The sequence below is a fragment of the Saprolegnia diclina genome (assembly GCF_000281045.1).
Source record: "Saprolegnia diclina VS20 unplaced genomic scaffold supercont1.15, whole genome shotgun sequence".
NCBI lineage: Eukaryota > Oomycota > Saprolegniomycetes > Saprolegniales > Saprolegniaceae > Saprolegnia > Saprolegnia diclina.
In genome coordinates this window covers 506971-522064 of record NW_008246082.1, presented here as the reverse complement: position 1 = coordinate 522064, position 15094 = coordinate 506971, and the positions used below count along the sequence as shown (strand labels likewise).

The 15094-nt window shown below is 56.3% G+C and overlaps 6 protein-coding genes across 6 annotated transcripts in view; 3 read left to right on the top strand and 3 right to left on the bottom strand.

Annotated features, from left to right (window-relative positions):
* Nucleotides 1-4: 4 nt before the first annotated feature.
* Nucleotides 5-803, top strand: SDRG_05731 (hypothetical protein; the record flags this gene model as incomplete). The annotated part of the gene is made up of 5 exons (XM_008611461.1): nt 5-144; nt 199-249; nt 293-467; nt 519-597; nt 643-803. The coding sequence occupies 5 exons, from the start codon at nt 5-7 to the stop codon at nt 801-803; spliced, it is 606 nt and encodes a 201-aa protein (XP_008609683.1).
* An 11-nt stretch (nt 804-814) lies between these two features.
* On the bottom strand, nt 815-9001 carry SDRG_05730 (hypothetical protein). The gene is made up of 38 exons (XM_008611460.1): nt 8735-9001; nt 8641-8687; nt 8469-8594; nt 8267-8423; nt 8147-8221; nt 7942-8101; nt 7631-7897; nt 6634-6679; nt 6503-6587; nt 6201-6303; nt 6024-6150; nt 5891-5978; nt 5801-5848; nt 5570-5754; nt 5429-5519; nt 5187-5380; nt 5001-5144; nt 4776-4955; nt 4443-4733; nt 4218-4394; nt 4072-4168; nt 3977-4018; nt 3876-3935; nt 3722-3828; nt 3467-3673; nt 3227-3423; nt 3055-3172; nt 2830-3009; nt 2754-2783; nt 2556-2708; nt 2416-2512; nt 2314-2375; nt 2133-2270; nt 2012-2074; nt 1607-1965; nt 1181-1559; nt 1044-1138; nt 815-993 (listed from the first exon to the last, which is right to left on the bottom strand). The coding sequence occupies exons 1-38, from the start codon at nt 8796-8798 to the stop codon at nt 837-839; spliced, it is 5196 nt and encodes a 1731-aa protein (XP_008609682.1). The 5' UTR covers nt 8799-9001; the 3' UTR covers nt 815-836.
* A 152-nt stretch (nt 9002-9153) lies between these two features.
* On the top strand, nt 9154-9687 carry SDRG_05729 (hypothetical protein; the record flags this gene model as incomplete). The annotated part of the gene is made up of 2 exons (XM_008611459.1): nt 9154-9509; nt 9564-9687. The coding sequence occupies 2 exons, from the start codon at nt 9154-9156 to the stop codon at nt 9685-9687; spliced, it is 480 nt and encodes a 159-aa protein (XP_008609681.1).
* Nucleotides 9688-9828: 141 nt separating this feature from the next.
* Nucleotides 9829-11200, bottom strand: SDRG_05728 (hypothetical protein; the record flags this gene model as incomplete). The annotated part of the gene is made up of 6 exons (XM_008611458.1): nt 9829-9976; nt 10032-10295; nt 10343-10528; nt 10579-10739; nt 10786-11040; nt 11084-11200. The coding sequence occupies 6 exons, from the start codon at nt 11198-11200 to the stop codon at nt 9829-9831; spliced, it is 1131 nt and encodes a 376-aa protein (XP_008609680.1).
* Nucleotides 11201-11803: 603 nt separating this feature from the next.
* On the top strand, nt 11804-14768 carry SDRG_05727 (hypothetical protein). The gene is made up of 12 exons (XM_008611457.1): nt 11804-12033; nt 12083-12359; nt 12412-12518; nt 12569-12791; nt 12834-12981; nt 13028-13238; nt 13285-13359; nt 13410-13634; nt 13683-13780; nt 13829-13965; nt 14010-14329; nt 14373-14768. Exons 1-12 carry the CDS (start codon nt 12013-12015, stop codon nt 14499-14501), a joined length of 1971 nt encoding a protein of 656 aa, XP_008609679.1. The 5' UTR covers nt 11804-12012; the 3' UTR covers nt 14502-14768.
* A 39-nt stretch (nt 14769-14807) lies between these two features.
* The window catches only part of SDRG_05726 (hypothetical protein), a gene marked incomplete at both ends in the record, with an annotated part of 2025 nt that continues 1738 nt past the window's right edge, over nt 14808-15094 (bottom strand). Inside the window, one exon of the mRNA XM_008611456.1 lies at nt 14808-15001. Coding sequence (XP_008609678.1) covers nt 14808-15001 — 194 coding nt within the window. The remainder of the gene's footprint in view (nt 15002-15094) is intronic.

The window sequence follows — 15094 nt, the reverse complement described above, 5'->3', positions numbered from 1 at the left end:
CATCATGTTGCACGGGACAGCGATCGCACTTGGCGCGGGCGTGTGCGCGTGGGTCGCCTACATGGCCCTCGTGGCCAAGCCCATCGTGCTCTTCTCGTGGCACCCCGTCTGCTTCACGCTGGCGTACCTTCTCACGACGCCTTCGTACGCTGCTGCTTGCATTAGCGCACGCCACCTCTCATAATGTATCGTGCCTAGAGCGCTCTTGGCCATGAGCAGTCGGCGCGCGGAAGCCAACTTTGCCAAGCGGTACGTTCCATGCATACACACGGATACGTATCCTCTTCCGTAGGTCGGGGCTTCTCGAGTGGCACGTGTACATGCAGACAGCAACGGTGCTGCTCATGGTGGCGGGCTTTGGCGCCATTTACGTCAACAAGGAGCGGAACGGATGGCCGCACTTCCAGACGACGCACTCGCTGGTCGGGTGCGCGGCCGTGGGCGGCTACCTCCTCAACTACGTTGGGGTATGTCAGAGCTTATTTGCGTCCAAACGGTTCACATGGTGCTGTGTGTAGGGGGTGCTCAAGCGTGGTCAGAAGAACCCCAAGGACCTCCCGCATCGCATCGCAGGCGCGATTTCCTTCTTGCTTTCCGGTAGCACTATGCGTCTCCTTCCTCTCTTTGATCTCCACGGTGTAGGCGCCGCGCTTTGCCTTGGCTTTTACAGCGGCGGCTGGGGCAAGACCAACTTTGGCCCGACCGGGCAGCTCGCAGCGTGCATCCTTATCGGCCTCATGCACGTCGCAACGGTTGTGCGCATGCTCTCGACGCCAGCGGCGGCGGCTACAAAGGACGAATGATCCAGCTCGAATCAATATCAACACGATGGTGCATTAAAGCGTCGAGATGGTCGTAAATTCGGCGCCCGTCGGCGACAAGATGAGTTGGATGCTAGATACCGCGTGCGTCGTCGCGTTGAGCGTCGGAAAAATTTCGTAGTCAAACTGCGTGTGCTTGATAAAGCTGGGCGCCAAGGACTGGAACAATTCTCTATGTGACTGTAAGTTCCCTTGCTTTTTGATGCGGAGAAGAGAGGCGACCTGTACAGGATGACGTACGCGCCGTCCATATCGACCAGCTGGCCTTTCTCGGGCTTGGCGTAGACGGCAAACATCTTGCCGAGGGCGTCGTGCTCCTACGCGCATCATGTGAGTTGTCGCCGCAATTGCGATCGTACATGGTGGTTGAGATGCACGCCACAGGCTTTCAGCACGTGCTCGAAATGGAGCGGCTCGACCGTGCCTGTGACTTCTTTGTCGTATGGCATAAAGAGGGCAAACACTTGTGACCACTCGATACGGAGGTCCTTGGTGCAAAAGAGCCATAGGAACGACGCGACTTCGTGCCGAATGTGGTCCGAGAGATCCCAAAGCGGTCGTCCGTCCTCGTCGCCCAAGCGCGGCGTCGGGAGCGACGTCGAGAGCGGTGCCAACGTAACTTTACGGCCGCTTCGCGAGCTGCCATAATAGGCGCTCAGCGTCTCCTTTCGACTCAACGCGTTGTGAATGTCATACTTGACCTTTTCCCAGTCGCCAAAGGCAATCTCATGCCCGACCCTACCGAGCACGAATCATACTTGTGGAGCGGCGCGAAGTCCACATACCATTTGTCAAAGTGCTCCTTTGCAAAGACGGCGCGAGGGCTGTTGGTCACTTGCATCACGTGCCGATTGCCGATTGAGTCCATAGGCAGTCGGAGCAGCTCGGTGCGCGACTTGAGCGAGAACGTTTTGCTAAAGAGATTGATCGGATACGTTTGCGTCTTGAGCCAGCCGTGGGCGTCAATCTCGATGGCGAGCGAAAAGACGTGCGCGGCCACATGCGCAGGACTTCCAGGAAGTGACGAGTAGCAGTTGGGTGGCGGAAAGTCGCCGTGGCCATAGCCCCGCAGCATGGACTCCAATCGCCGCACGTGATGGAGGTGGCGCGACACTTCACGACACACCATGAGCGCCCCAGTGATCTACGAGGTAAATCAGCGATGCTTCACCTAATGATATACGGGATACCTGGCGTGTGAAGATTGGAATCTTGGATAGCTCCAGACGGTGCAAGCTGCGGCCGCGAGGATACTAGAATTAGATGAATGCAGTCTTATCGTAAGCGGCGCCTCGCAATACAGAGACGTACCAAGAGCATGAGTACCCCGAGTATTTCAATTCCAAATGAGTCCCATACTGGCGCGGCGGTGACGGCAAAGTCGGTAAAACCGGCCGCTCGGTCCGTGGCTGTGATCCGCTGGACCCCTTCAATGTGGTTGGCTTCCCCCTAGGACAACCGTACAGTTACGGCGGAATCGAAGACCACGTACGATGAGGTCCCATCGGCGCACGCAGATCATGCGGCCTTCTTGCACCACGCGCTTGAGAAGACCTAAGAACCAAGTCACTCGAATCCGTCGGTCTCGAACTACCTTCGATGCAAGGCACTTCGAGACGGTCGCTTGTCGAAACCGAGAACCGACGAAGGAGCGATGGGTTGGCAAACTGAAGCTCCTCGGGCGGCAAGAGCTAGGTATTTGTCATGTGTACAAACTATGCAGCCGTGGTGCACCTTGGGCGTCCATAGGCTCGACTTGTCTTCGTTCAGGAGCCACAAATGACCTTGCTCAATCGAAAACGTGGCCGTCGCAGCATTGTAGACGGCGTTCATGACGCCAAGCGGATTGAGCTCCTTGTAGAACGACATGCACGTCTCCAGCAAAAGCTACAACATCCATGAACGTCTACATCACCACTGCACACGACGCACCTTGGTATCTTCGTGCAGTTGCAGATTGTTCTACAATGGCAACGAAATGAGGATTCGATCCGTGGAGCCTCAGCACCTGTCGCTCCATGATGCTCGTGAGGATGCCCGCCGCTTGGTTGGCAACAATGGCCACGAGTGAGTCGTCTTCGTCAAAGTCGTGCACAGTGCCCTTCCGGTTGATCAAGTGCACGAGACCGATAAATATCTTGTCTTGGAAGTGGTTCTTCCCGTACTGGAAGAGGGGCACAAACATGATCTAGCCTCGTATACCGCGACCAATTCCAAGCACAAGATAGTCTACTTGGTGGGCCGCAATGCCGTTGATGGCGTCGACGGCAGGGTTGTAATGGAGACACATGCCTGTGTTGTTGACAATGACAACTGTGCGCTTGGTCATGGCCTCTTCCATGATGCTGCCCCTACATCATATGCTGTCTATTAGCCTGCAGGAAGGACTTGGGTCAATGGCGTGCTTGTAGCTCGACGGACGAATGTCGATGCGCGTCTTGCGGACTTTGTGAAACGTAAAGAGCTCGTTCGTACGCTCATCGACAAGGTAGATGGTCGCGCCTTGGACGCCGACAATGTCTTCGGCAGCAGCGCTCAGGTTGAGCAGCGCTTCGTTCAGATGCAAGTGCCGAATGTACGTGCCGATGCATCGGCTCACGTCCTACGAGCCTGGATACAAACGCGCATCGAGGATGCGTAAAAACCTGCGTCTTCTGGAAGAGATTGCTGTTCTCCATGGCGAGGGCAATGAGCTGTGCGACGACGACAAGGTGCTCTTCGTCTTTGGCACGGAATGGCGTCCCGCCCGACTTGTTGATCATTTGGATGACGCCGAGAAGCGTTGACTTGGAGCTCATTATGGGGGCGGCAAGGATGCTCTTGGTGCGGTACTTTGTTTTTTCGTCATAGGCCTAGTGAAAACGCGATCAAGCAAACATAAGAAACAGTGGAACGCGTACGCGGTTGAAGCGCTTGTCCTCGTAGGCATCGGGAACGTTCACGAGCGAACGCAGCTCGGCGCACGCCCCAGCAATGCCTTCGCCATGTCGAACTACGATTTCCGTGCCTGGCAAAATGTAAGAATTTCGACCAAAGGAAATCTTATCATGGTACCTTTGTGAAAATCGATGCTGCCGGTGCCCATGTCTGACTGCCATGCACTCAGCACCGTCTCTAGTACCGAGGTTAGAGACGCCGTGTTAGGATGTATATACCTGTCGGCGACGTCATCTTTGTGACAAACAGCGTGCAGCGATCTACAAGAAAGATACAATTGGGCTCACTACGGTCGTGATGCGGGGTCCTCTACCCGTGTCGAGAAGTTCTTTGGTCGATTTCATAACGAGCATTGAGAGCTTCTTGAAGTCGAGGCACGTGAAGATTTGTCGCGACAAGCTCAAGAGCTCCTACGCGCCGAATGACGACATGGCATTCATTGTCTAGAAAGAAGCCCACGTATTCGCTGCGGCGGTTGGTCTCGAGCTCGGCAAAGCTCATCACTTTCTTTAGCATTCCACCGCAAAAGTTGGCAAAGGCAGCGAGTAGCAGCTGGTCTTCGTGTGAGAAGGGGCGGCAGTTCTCAACCTCGACCTCGATGCCCATGCCACGAAACGTTTGGGTTTTCCCGCACACCTACAACGCCATTATCGGCACAATTTATCGAAAACGCTGATGGCGAACCTGCAAAATCGCAATCGGCTCCAAACTGTCGGAGCTGCAGATGGGCAGTAGCAGCGTCGCCGAGCTCTTTAGTGCGATGAGCCGGTCCGTGCTTGTCGAGTCGCCCGAGTAGAGTGGATGCGACGCGATCTTGCAGCCAGGAATGTTGAGCGTCTCGCGCGTGTGATACGCATAAGGCGCAAAACCCGGCGCTGTATGTAGCAAAGCGTGTGGAAGTACGACCGCGGGCACAGATGCGCCAACGAACGCTTCAGCACGGTGGTACTCGGTACGTCCTGGTATCGCGGGCGTCTAAATGAGATTTCAGCGACATCTCGGTAAATAGCGCCGCACGGTCGACTTGTGGTGCGTGTGCTTTGCAGGTTGATGTGCCATGTATTCGCTGTAGGACGATTGCAGCGCGACAGACACGGGCGGGATCTGGAAGCGCGACGTCACGAGCTCCCCGTCACCGCGCATGCTGCGACACCACAGTTCGTTCTTCTGGAATTGATCGACGACAAACACGAATGCCTACGACGCATTTGACCCAATTGATGCGTGTGTCATGCAGGCAACCTCTTCGGCGCCAACGAGCGCGAGCGCTTCGGTGGACATGAGCTGCACGAGGTCGTACAAGCTCGTGCTCGCTGCTGCACGTTGGAAAGACCCGGCGAGAGCTTTGAACCCTGCGTGAACAACCGCTAGCTTTGTTGCGGTTTCCTAGAAGAGAGATCAGAGTCCATGCTGTGAAGGAAGCGATACCTTGACTTCATGAAGCCATTGGTTCGTGTAGTGCCCCGGCAGATTTTGCAGCGTGTCGAGGAGTTTGCTTGTCAAGAGCTCGTCAAATGCTGCACCAACATCGGACTTTGTATGCACGGGCTCGACATGCGTCTTTAGCGGTACGACGTTGCCCCATATCGCGTCCGTGAGCATACGTGGCGACACGAGGTTGCCTATAGGTCCATTCGTTGATCTCCAAAGTGAAGGCGCATGTAATTTACCATGTAGCTCTTGGCTTTGGTGCTGCGCTCGTATTTCGAGCATTCGAATCTGCGTGTCGCGCTCGCGTAAACGGGTGTCAAGCTCTGCGAGCTACATCACCGATTTAATTTCTCTGCGCTGATACATGCAACAATCGATACCTCTTGTTCGAGCTTTTGCACCTTTCGAGCGTAGATTTTAGTCTGCGCGGTAAACTCGTCGTTGCGTTTCTTCTTCTCGATTTCGAGATGGTGCACTTTTAAACGCAAACCTTGCACTTCCCGAAGTTCCGTGGGTGTCATCGCTGCACTGCGATCAGGCGACATGACGGCACGTGGAGAGGCGCCTATATATGTCGTCTCGTGCATTGTACGAAAATATTTGCGCACAACCTCGCGGACTGGACGCGGGTGTTGAATGTGGTCGTGCTGGCGAGCGAGCTATGACATGTTTTAGCTCGAGCTTAGTGCGTGTTTCTGTACGGATGGAGATGCCTTCGTTTCGACCCGTGTCGAGCTGTGGCAAGTTACGCTCAGGCCCACGCTTTGCGAGCGCAATGCTGTGCCCCATCTACATATCCAGTATGACGGTATGTATGTCATCGGCAGTGTGTACCTGCTGCTTGAGCTGGACGTCTTGCTGAAGGCTCCGAACGCGTTCTTCTAAGGCAACTTTCTCGCTCTTGAGGCGTTCGATCAGCTTGGCTTGGTCGCGGAGCTTGACAACAGCATTTCGGTTCAGACTAATAATCCACAAAAATTGCCTTCAGAGCTGGAGAGTCGACATTCGTACATCTCCAAGGTTCGGTAAGACTCGGCGTTGGTCGTCACCGTGCGGCTGATCTGGACAAATTCATTGAGGGGCTCGTTCTCGGGTGGCTCGGAAACCGAACTCTCTGCGACTGACGAGCAATCGTCCTCTTCAACGAGAGTGAACGCAGCTTGTCCTGCCTCACAAGGAAGAAGTGTGGACTGCCTTTCGGACGCTGGATAGAGCTGATTGAGCATCGGCGTCGACTGTGATATCTTCCAAGGCATCGACATGGTGCATCGAGCCAATACTCCCTTTTTAATTGGTATACCCTGGAAAACGACCTGTAACTGCCGAGGCTTCGTCATGGCCAAGTTGAATTTTGACGTCCGAGTAGTTGCGCATGCTCGTGACCTTGAGATGGAGATGCTAAAGCTCACAACGAGTCAGAGACGAGCATGTTATGGCTCCGTACGTTGTCGTTGGAGCGTGACGCCAGAAAGATAAGCGCGACAAATGCCCTAGCGAGGACCTGAGATCAAAATCTGAAGATATAAGCATCGTCACGCACCGCTGGGGCGTGACTTGTCCTTCAAATGATTCCAATATACTGGACAGAAAACTACAGATGCGTGTGATAACCAGTAGCATCAGTGTGCACCGAGTGGAAGTACCTCGTTTGTGTCGTCGATGCAGACTTCTCGACTTCCGTCGTCACCAATTCCATGACCATCTTGAGCGACATTGGACGGGAAGGTCGAGCCACCGTGCGCAATCGCTTCAAGCTGGGTTCAATTAGACTGGAGCTGCTGGAGCGAGGACGAGCTGAAGTCGCGCTCGGTGTCGCCACCATGACCACACTCTACAACAGTCGGGCTTTTCGCTTGACGACCTTCATAACCCTACAAAACTTACCGGAACCGGATGCTCAGCTTCAGCCTCAGCCGGCATGACCTGCACAACAACGCTATGTATACTGTCTTTGCGGCCATGTAGAGGTGCATCACCGGTAAGAGATGTTCGCTGGCGTCGCCGCCTCCCATATCGACGTCGCCTTCGGTGTCTACAGATTGGTATGGATTGGATTTCCAATGGGCAGAGACGTACCATGCGCGGTGCTTTCACAAAGCCTCCACGGACACGTGCACGTCGTTTGGACTGTTGCTGGAATCGGAAACTGGGCCAAAAGTTGGCACTGCAGTTGGGAAAGGCCGCCACTTGTTTCAAGGACAAAGCCGGTACTTGGCAGATCGCGAATTGACTTGGGAAGGCAAATTGGCGCCGGCAAGATGGGGTTGGTAATAGCTGACGCGTTGGCCTTTGCCGATGGGAAAAAGTGCTGTAGTGGCTTTCGAAACTATCACGAAAACTAAATAAGCTGCGGATAGAACTGGAGAGCAAACAACCTGTTCTGGAGTTGCCCTACGCATGTCATTTTTAGACATTGTGTCATACTCGCAGAGCCACTGTACCGCTTTGTGTGCTTCAGCGCTTTTGGTCTCCGTTGTGAAGCGTCTTTGGCTCGTTGGAATGCCTGGAGAATCTTTGCTTGTAGCGACGAATTGTCCACGCCTGGTCCTTCAATTGAGCCGACGTCGTCCGTATGGGGTTGCGAGGGGCTGTTTTGTTCGAGAGCTGGCTCAAACGCCAAACTTGCTGGGCGTGCATTGGCACGTCCTGCTTGTGCAATGTGTGGTCGTGAATCTTCAATGTCCGAGATGTCTTCGATGCCGTCATCTCTACGTTTGTGTTGAAAAGCATCGCTCAGCAATTGAGAATAAACCTGGGCAGCTGGTTGTCATCTATCATATTTTGGTCGCTGAAGGGTTGAGGCTCATCAATCATTGGTGCGTCGAGGTCGAAAGGCTCTGCATCATCGGCGTCGAGCGGGTCGGGCATGTCATAGTCCATTTCTATCGACCCCATTGGATCGTTCACCGTATCTAGACCTGGTCATTCAGGTAAGCTATTCCGATAAAGCAGTATACCGTCGTCGAGACTGTCGTTGATCTGGACAAAGTCGTCCATGACAAAGGGTTTGATGCTCTTCAAGCACTTGACGACTACGCAACCATGAGACAAGATCGACATGCATATACACAGCGCACAGAAAGCTTCTTTGCCCGCGTCATGAGACTCGGGAACCTCCTTAAAGCAGTCGGTAAACGGCTTCGGTCGATCGAACTGGGCATCGTCGAGAGCAAGGCCCTGGAATTGTCCCCAATCGATTCTGGGAATGTGCAGAGCTTGTTGCCACGATGCTAGCTGCACGTCTCGCGCAAGGTCGGGGTGCGTGTGGATTCTCTCCACCATGACCGCGAGGGCATCGATCAAGCTGGCGTCGTCGGGTTCGACTTGCTCGGCGGCGCTCTCATGCTGACCTGCACTACTTCTTGGGGCGCGTTTCATCGGGTTCTTGCCAAGTAGGGAATCCATCTACTTGGCGTGAGACATGGCTCTCCAACGCAAGTTGACTTCGCACATTCGTGCTGGCCTTCGCCAAGTCGTCGATCTGGCGCTGCAAAAGCTCTACGCAAGCACGATCGCATTCCCAGCTTCCCATACTTGCATCCGACCCAATCGGACATGCACGTTCAGCGAGCTCTTGCTGATCTCTACGATACAATGTGCATGTAGCATGTCACTTTGCCGGCGAGGTTACCATGCTGCAGGTCGACGGAACGCTGGCGCTCCTGGGTCGGCGCCGGCGCCATGTCGCTGGAAGGTCCGAAGGAAGAGCCAAGAAGCGACTGGTACGACTCCTTCCATGGGTTCTTCATGTGGCGCTTCTTCTCGACGTCGTCCTCGGCGCCATGGAGCGCGTCCATCTCTGCTTTCGCGCGCAAATTCTCGAGTGAGCGTTTGCTATCCGGACAAAACGCAATGAACATACAAACATCAAGTTGTATTCCCCAGACAGTTTCATGTTTATCCGGATTAAAGATCGCGCGCGCAAAGCGTGGCAGTTCCCGATTGTCCTCCCAAGCCCCGAGCGATGCACCCCCGAACACCAAAGCGGAAACCTGCCGTCGTCATGACTCAAGCCGGCTACGCCAACCCCATCGACATGACGACCAGCGCCTGGAGCATCCCCGCGCCCGCGCCCACGGCGCCCATGCACCCCAAGGTCCAAGCATGCGCCAACGAGATGCGTCGTGTGCTCGAGCTCAACAAGGCTTCGGTCGAGAAGACGATGCGAGGCAACTACGAGAAGCTCCTGCGGTCCATCGACGCCGAGATCGAGGAGACGATCCAGAAGCTCGAGCTCTTCCAGCAGGTCAACAATGCCATCTACGAGAAATGCACCAAGCGATTGAAGCGCTTGGCTGACGTGGCTGCCGACGAAATGGAGTGGGCAGCTTTATTCGAGTGCTTGGAACGCGACTCATGGCGATATCCGTGTAGGGAAGTCCAAAAGCTACACACCCAGATCTTCAAGGATACCACGCAAGTGTTCGACAAGGCCAAGCAAAAGAGCCTCCGCGACTTCAAGGCCGAAGCCGACAAGATCCTGCAAACCGTCAAGTAGCTGCAAGCACGACAAGACGGCGACGGTCGTATCAACCTAAGCAAATTATATTCTCTGATATACGAGGAATGAAGGCGCAGAGCGCGCCATGGACTCGACTGCACGGTTCCACTTGCCTGCACCGAGTGGACGCTTGCCGCGCTATGATCGATAAAAATACGAGCTTGAACTGGCCCCGGGGTAGCCGGTGTTCGGGTTGCGCGGGGCATTGCCCATGGGCCGATTCGCCGACTGCGTCGTCGGCGCGACCTGCACCTGAAACATGTGACCCGATGGGCATGCAACACGCCTACAGTACAACATGATGCTCGGCTAACGACGAAGATACATATACAGTTACGTACATGTTGTACATGTGGGGCAAGACGCGCATTTGGATGCGGCACTGGGGGCACTGCACGAGGGCGCCTTGCGACCCCGCGCGGTACGTAGCTCCGTTCGCAGCTTGCGCAGGGTTGGGTGTCGGCGCCGAATTGCTGGCCTCGTCCGCGCGCGCCTTGACGTCGGCCGTGGTCACGCGCTCGCCGCAGTCTCGGCAGAACGAATGTGTTGCGCGAACGCGCGGGTGGTCGCAGGCCTTCTTGATCTGGACCTCGCTCATGTTGGATCTAGGCAAGATGTCCATCAGCCGACTAATATTGACGCTGCAAGGTACCTGCACGACGGGCACTGGTCCGAGTTGGACGACTCGGAACTCTTGATCTCCTTGAGGCAGCTCCAATGGAACGAGTGACCGCACGCCGTCGTGTAGATGGCATGGCCGGGCTCGAGGATCTCGAGGCAAATGGCGCACTCCTCAATAACCGACTCGAGTTGTGTGATCATGGGCTTCTCGTGCAGCCTAGGATGGAATGAGATCGTGAGCTTTACAGGAGCTCAGGATCGACGCACAGAACGATATCGGTCGACCGCTCGACGAGCGACTCGAGCCATTGCAGGTGGAGCGCCGTGATGTCCGATGGCGGATAAATATGGTCAAAGCTGCGCCGCCGCGTGACCGTTGGCAAAGCGTCGCCGAAGTGCTTGCGGACCAACGCGTTGTACGCTTCGACCTGCCGCCTTTCCGTGAGCACTGTCCATGGCCATTCTCTGGCGTACCTTTTTTCTGTGCGCTTCACGCTGCGCGAGACGCTCGGCCTCGTCGCGCTCGCGCTGCATGCGCTCCATGTTGGCCTGCTGACGGGCGCGCGCGTGCTCGACCTCGGCAATGCGCATGCGCTCCAACTGCTCGGCGCGCTCGTTCTGGACGCAGATGTCGCAAATGCGGGACCCGTCGTCGCCATGGCCCAAGAGCCCATGCGTCGCCTTCTTGTGGGCAGTCGCACAGGCGCGGCAGACGGCCTTGCCGCAGCTCTGGCACCGCCAATGAGGCCATGGAGATGGATGGATCATGTACCTTGCAGCGGTGCTTGCGGCGGAAGGCGTGGAAGTTCTTGGCGCAGACCGCGCACTCGGACGCTTCCTCGAAGGCGCGGCTGCCCATGTTGATCTCGATCCCGTTCATGCCCGGCATGCGTCCTCGGTCGAACCACGGGCGAAAAAACTGTGCACGCTCCTGGTTCCCAATTTTTTGACGCTGACTTTCCGGATACCCGCGTGTAACAGCCCAGTGTATCCGGATCCTTGAACAGCGCTCGCTCGCTGCTGCACTACCAATACTGTGTTCTCTCTTGCGCCTTCTTCGTCGACGCGCATGGGATCTGCCGTGTAGTAAAACAGCTATTCATGCCCATGACGGCCAGCTTGCTGCAATGTGGTTGCCTCAAAATCGATGTTTGTGAGACAGCGTGGGACGACAAACATTCGAGCGACGCTCAGTGGAGCTCTGTGGACATGATGAGCGGTCGTCGCCACCGGTCTGGACAGAGAAGTATGACTCAAGGCTCAGAAAACGGGCCGTGAAGCTGAATCGCCGCCTTCTCGTCAATGCCATACGAGAATTTCTCGGTGGCGATGACAACAAAAGCTCGAGGAAAGCGCGGAGCACCGTTGTCGCAGGGTCCCTGGCCCTCGCTGCGTCTTCCGTCAACGTCATGTCTTTGGCGAGTAGCTAGCGACGTCTTGCAAGTGCAAACTGGCGCATCAACGTGTCAGATGGACGTATCGGGCAAGCTCCATCGCGCAAGCCTTGGAGCTTGCCGTACACAGCTCCGCGAAGGCACCTCCTGCAACGTTGAGGGTATTGCATCGGGTCGCAGAAGCTGTCTCTGGCGGTGGGCCACGGCGAGCTGGTATCGCCTTTATCTGCGTGTCGTAACTGCCGGGGAAAAATGCATTCTCACCTCTGAGATTGTGTTGAGCCGGATAAGGTCGTCCCGCGTTCCAATGGCACCCGCGGCCGCCGAGGTGGCAGTCACGTCGGCGCCGACGTCGCCTCACGTTCTATCATGTGTAGTACATCGTATGCAGTACGGGCTTGACGCCAGAGGAGAACACGGGCGCCCAGGGCCTCGTGCACGAGCTCGGCATGGGCTGGGACGACGACCTCCACGTCGGCGTCACGCACCTCCTCGCCAAGGGCGTCGGATCCGACAAGTACAAGGCTGCGGTTGCCGCCAACATAGTCGTTGTCAAGCCCGATTGGCTCGTCGAGTGCTCGCGCGCAGGCTCTATCGTGCCCACGGCGGCGCACGAGCTTGGCATTCTCGAAGGCCTCTGTATTTGCACCACAGGTGCATTCGTCATCATCGCTTGCGTCGCCATTCACAGGGCTTTTTCGCATAGGTCTATACATGGAAGACCGTGAGATGGTCGAGCAGCTCTGCGACGAGCATCGCGCCGTGTACCAGACCGACCTCATCTTCGGAACCACCTCACATCTGCTGGCCGAAGTACCGAGATTGTCCTACGTCCCTCCGCCTCATGCAGTCATTGTGCATAGCAAGCAGGAGGCGCCAAGTACGACGCAGCGATCGCACATGGTATTCCAGTCGTGACGCTGCAATGGATGGCGGCTTGTGTCGAGGCCAAGGCGCTGGTCGACGAAGACAACTACCGCGTTCTCGCCGACGACGACGTCCCTCTCGACGACGGACCAAGTACCAGCATGAAGCTCAGCGACGAGCTTACGCAATGCATTGCGCTGCTTCGCGACGAACCCTGCGGTACGTTCTTCTCGAAGGTCTCGCGCTGACATGTGCACCCAGGCGACTTTTTGGATGGCTGCGTCCTGTGGCTGCCGGGCTTTTCCCAGGATCTTTTGCTCAAGATGAAGTGGCTCGTGCGCTTTGGCATGGGCACGCGCTACGACGCCTACAACCCGAGCGTCACGCACATCGTCGCCGACGTACTTGGGTACGTACACCATGCGATGGAACGCGTAAGCGAGGTGCGTCTGTAGGAATTGGCGTCACTATAGCGACACCAACAGCAGCCTCGAAGTCGTCTCGCCCAAGTGGCTCATCGAGTCGTGCTTGGCGTTCGAGTGTCGCCCCGAAGCGCAGTTTCCCGTGAGCGCTTTTGTCCCTATCGCGCCGCCACCCAAGGTATTTCGACCGCCCCCCGTTGCGCGCCCGTCGCCGCCGCCCAAAGCCACCCCGCCCCCCGTGCAGGTACCAACCTTCCATGCGGGGTTATGCGTTGTGACGCAGGTTTTAGAAGGTTGACGAAGCGCCCAAGGGTCTTTTCACCGGCATCCTGAGCTTGCTTCTGCGCACGTGGCCGATGGAGCATGTGCGTGATATCAAACTCTCAAAGTTCGTTGCTCATCGTTTTTATACTAGAAACCAGCGTCTGCTGTCAAGACGGCGATCGCTGCGGCCGGCGGTCGCACGCGGGAGATCAACACGACCGACCCGCGCATTCTGAACGCCAACGACCTCAAGCGCATCGCGTTCATCGTCGTGTGCCACGGCGCCGTCCTGCCCGATGGGATGCTGGCGTCGCTCAAAGATGCCATGCCGCACGCCAAGCTCGTGACCGAGCTCTGGGTCCACTGCTGCCTCGAGGTCCCTCAATTAGTTGCGCTCGACTCAGTACTTAGTCGGATCGAGTAGGAGAAGCGCTTTTACCCGCGCCGCGCCCATGCGCTCTTCAGTCTCGCGTCCAGCGCGACGCAAAGTGTGTTTCCAAACCTGCCGCTTCAATGCTTTCAGTACGTCACACTACGACTCGTCTTTTAAAATGGACGATTTTTGTCCAGGTCCGTGGTCGCGAGCATTTCCATGTATATGGACATGGAGCGGCTTGTGCTGGCGACGCTTTTGCAGCTGGCAGGTGCGCGCGTGACGCCGCGCCTCTCGCAGCGCAACACGCATCTCTTGTGCAGCGCGCCGCAAGGTAGACCTTGCCACATATTGTCAAGTTGATACAGATCCGGGTAGGTCCCAAGTACGAGAAGGCGCAGAAATGGAGACTACGCATTGTCCAAGCCGACTGGCTCGTCACATCGATGATCCACGGACGCCTCATGCCGGTGCCCGAGGCGCTGCCGATCAAGCGACGCCGGGACGATGCGACAGCGGTGACCCCCATCAAGCACGCCCCCAGTGGGAACTCCCCCAGTGGGAATACCCCCAGTGAGGACGCCCCCATGGACATCGGCGTGACGAAGGACGTTGGCGGAAACAACGCGCTCGCGCAGTTCGATCACTTTCTTGGCGACGAGTCCGAGTCGCTGGGCTTTGTCGCCCCGCGTCACAAGGTACATTTGTCGGAAATGACATATACTGTCAGTAGGTGCGTAGGTATCGCTGGCCCCGCCCCTCAAGAAACAGTGTTCGGACCCAAATTTCTTTGATGACACGCAAGCGCCGCTGCCCAACTCGGAGATGGTCGACTACGCCGATCCTGTGAGCACACGCACGTTTCTCTAGTTGTCGACTGAACAGTGCTATACAAGCTTGGTTTGATCTCGTAGACTCTGCCGCACTCTTGCATGTCAGGGGCGTCGATCGGCTGCCAAAAGCAAACGTCGTATTCTTCAAACGGACACATCGCAGTGCTATGGAGTTATAGCGTTATGGAGCACTTTAGGTCCGTCTGCACGTCGCAACAGAAGAAGAACAGATAGAGACCTTATTGGTGTCGACATGTAATAACTATGCAAGCTCTGCGTCATGGACACGGCGATGGACATTGAGACCCTTGGACAAACGGACACACGAGGTTGACGCGACGGGTTAGGCGAGGCACGCGGGACGTCCGGGTCTGGACACGGTGTACTGGCCCGAAAGAGCGCCGTTGAGCTCTGTCTTGCCGCGCAAGACCCATTTCAACGAACACTTGCCTTCGTGGAGCACAAAGCCGAGGCAGCTCGGGGTCTTGACGCACGCGTCGCAACACGCAAACGTCTGCGCCTGGTCCGATCCCGACACTGTGATGCTCTTGAGGTCGTTTCCAGGGTAGTCGACGCCGCGCACAATCGACGAGCAAGTGTCGGACGTCGGAAGCGGATCATCAATCACGA

Excerpts from the sequence above, each read along its gene's own strand:
- SDRG_05727 (XM_008611457.1), top strand. The coding sequence starts at position 12,013 with ATGGCACCCGCGGCCGCCGAG. Across the intron at positions 12,034-12,082 it reads TGGCACCCGCGGCCGCCGAG|TACATCGTATGCAGTACGGG; the intron begins GTGGCAGTCACG and ends TATCATGTGTAG. Across the intron at positions 13,239-13,284 it reads CCACCCCGCCCCCCGTGCAG|AAGGTTGACGAAGCGCCCAA; the intron begins GTACCAACCTTC and ends CGCAGGTTTTAG.
- SDRG_05730 (XM_008611460.1), bottom strand. The coding sequence starts at position 8,798 with ATGCTACATGCACATTGTATCGTAGAGATCAGCAAGAGCTCGCTGAAC. Across the intron at positions 1,966-2,011 it reads TTCCAATCTTCACACGCCAG|ATCACTGGGGCGCTCATGGT; the intron begins GTATCCCGTATA and ends TTTACCTCGTAG. Across the intron at positions 1,139-1,180 it reads GCGTGCATCTCAACCACCAT|GAGCACGACGCCCTCGGCAA; the intron begins GTACGATCGCAA and ends TGATGCGCGTAG.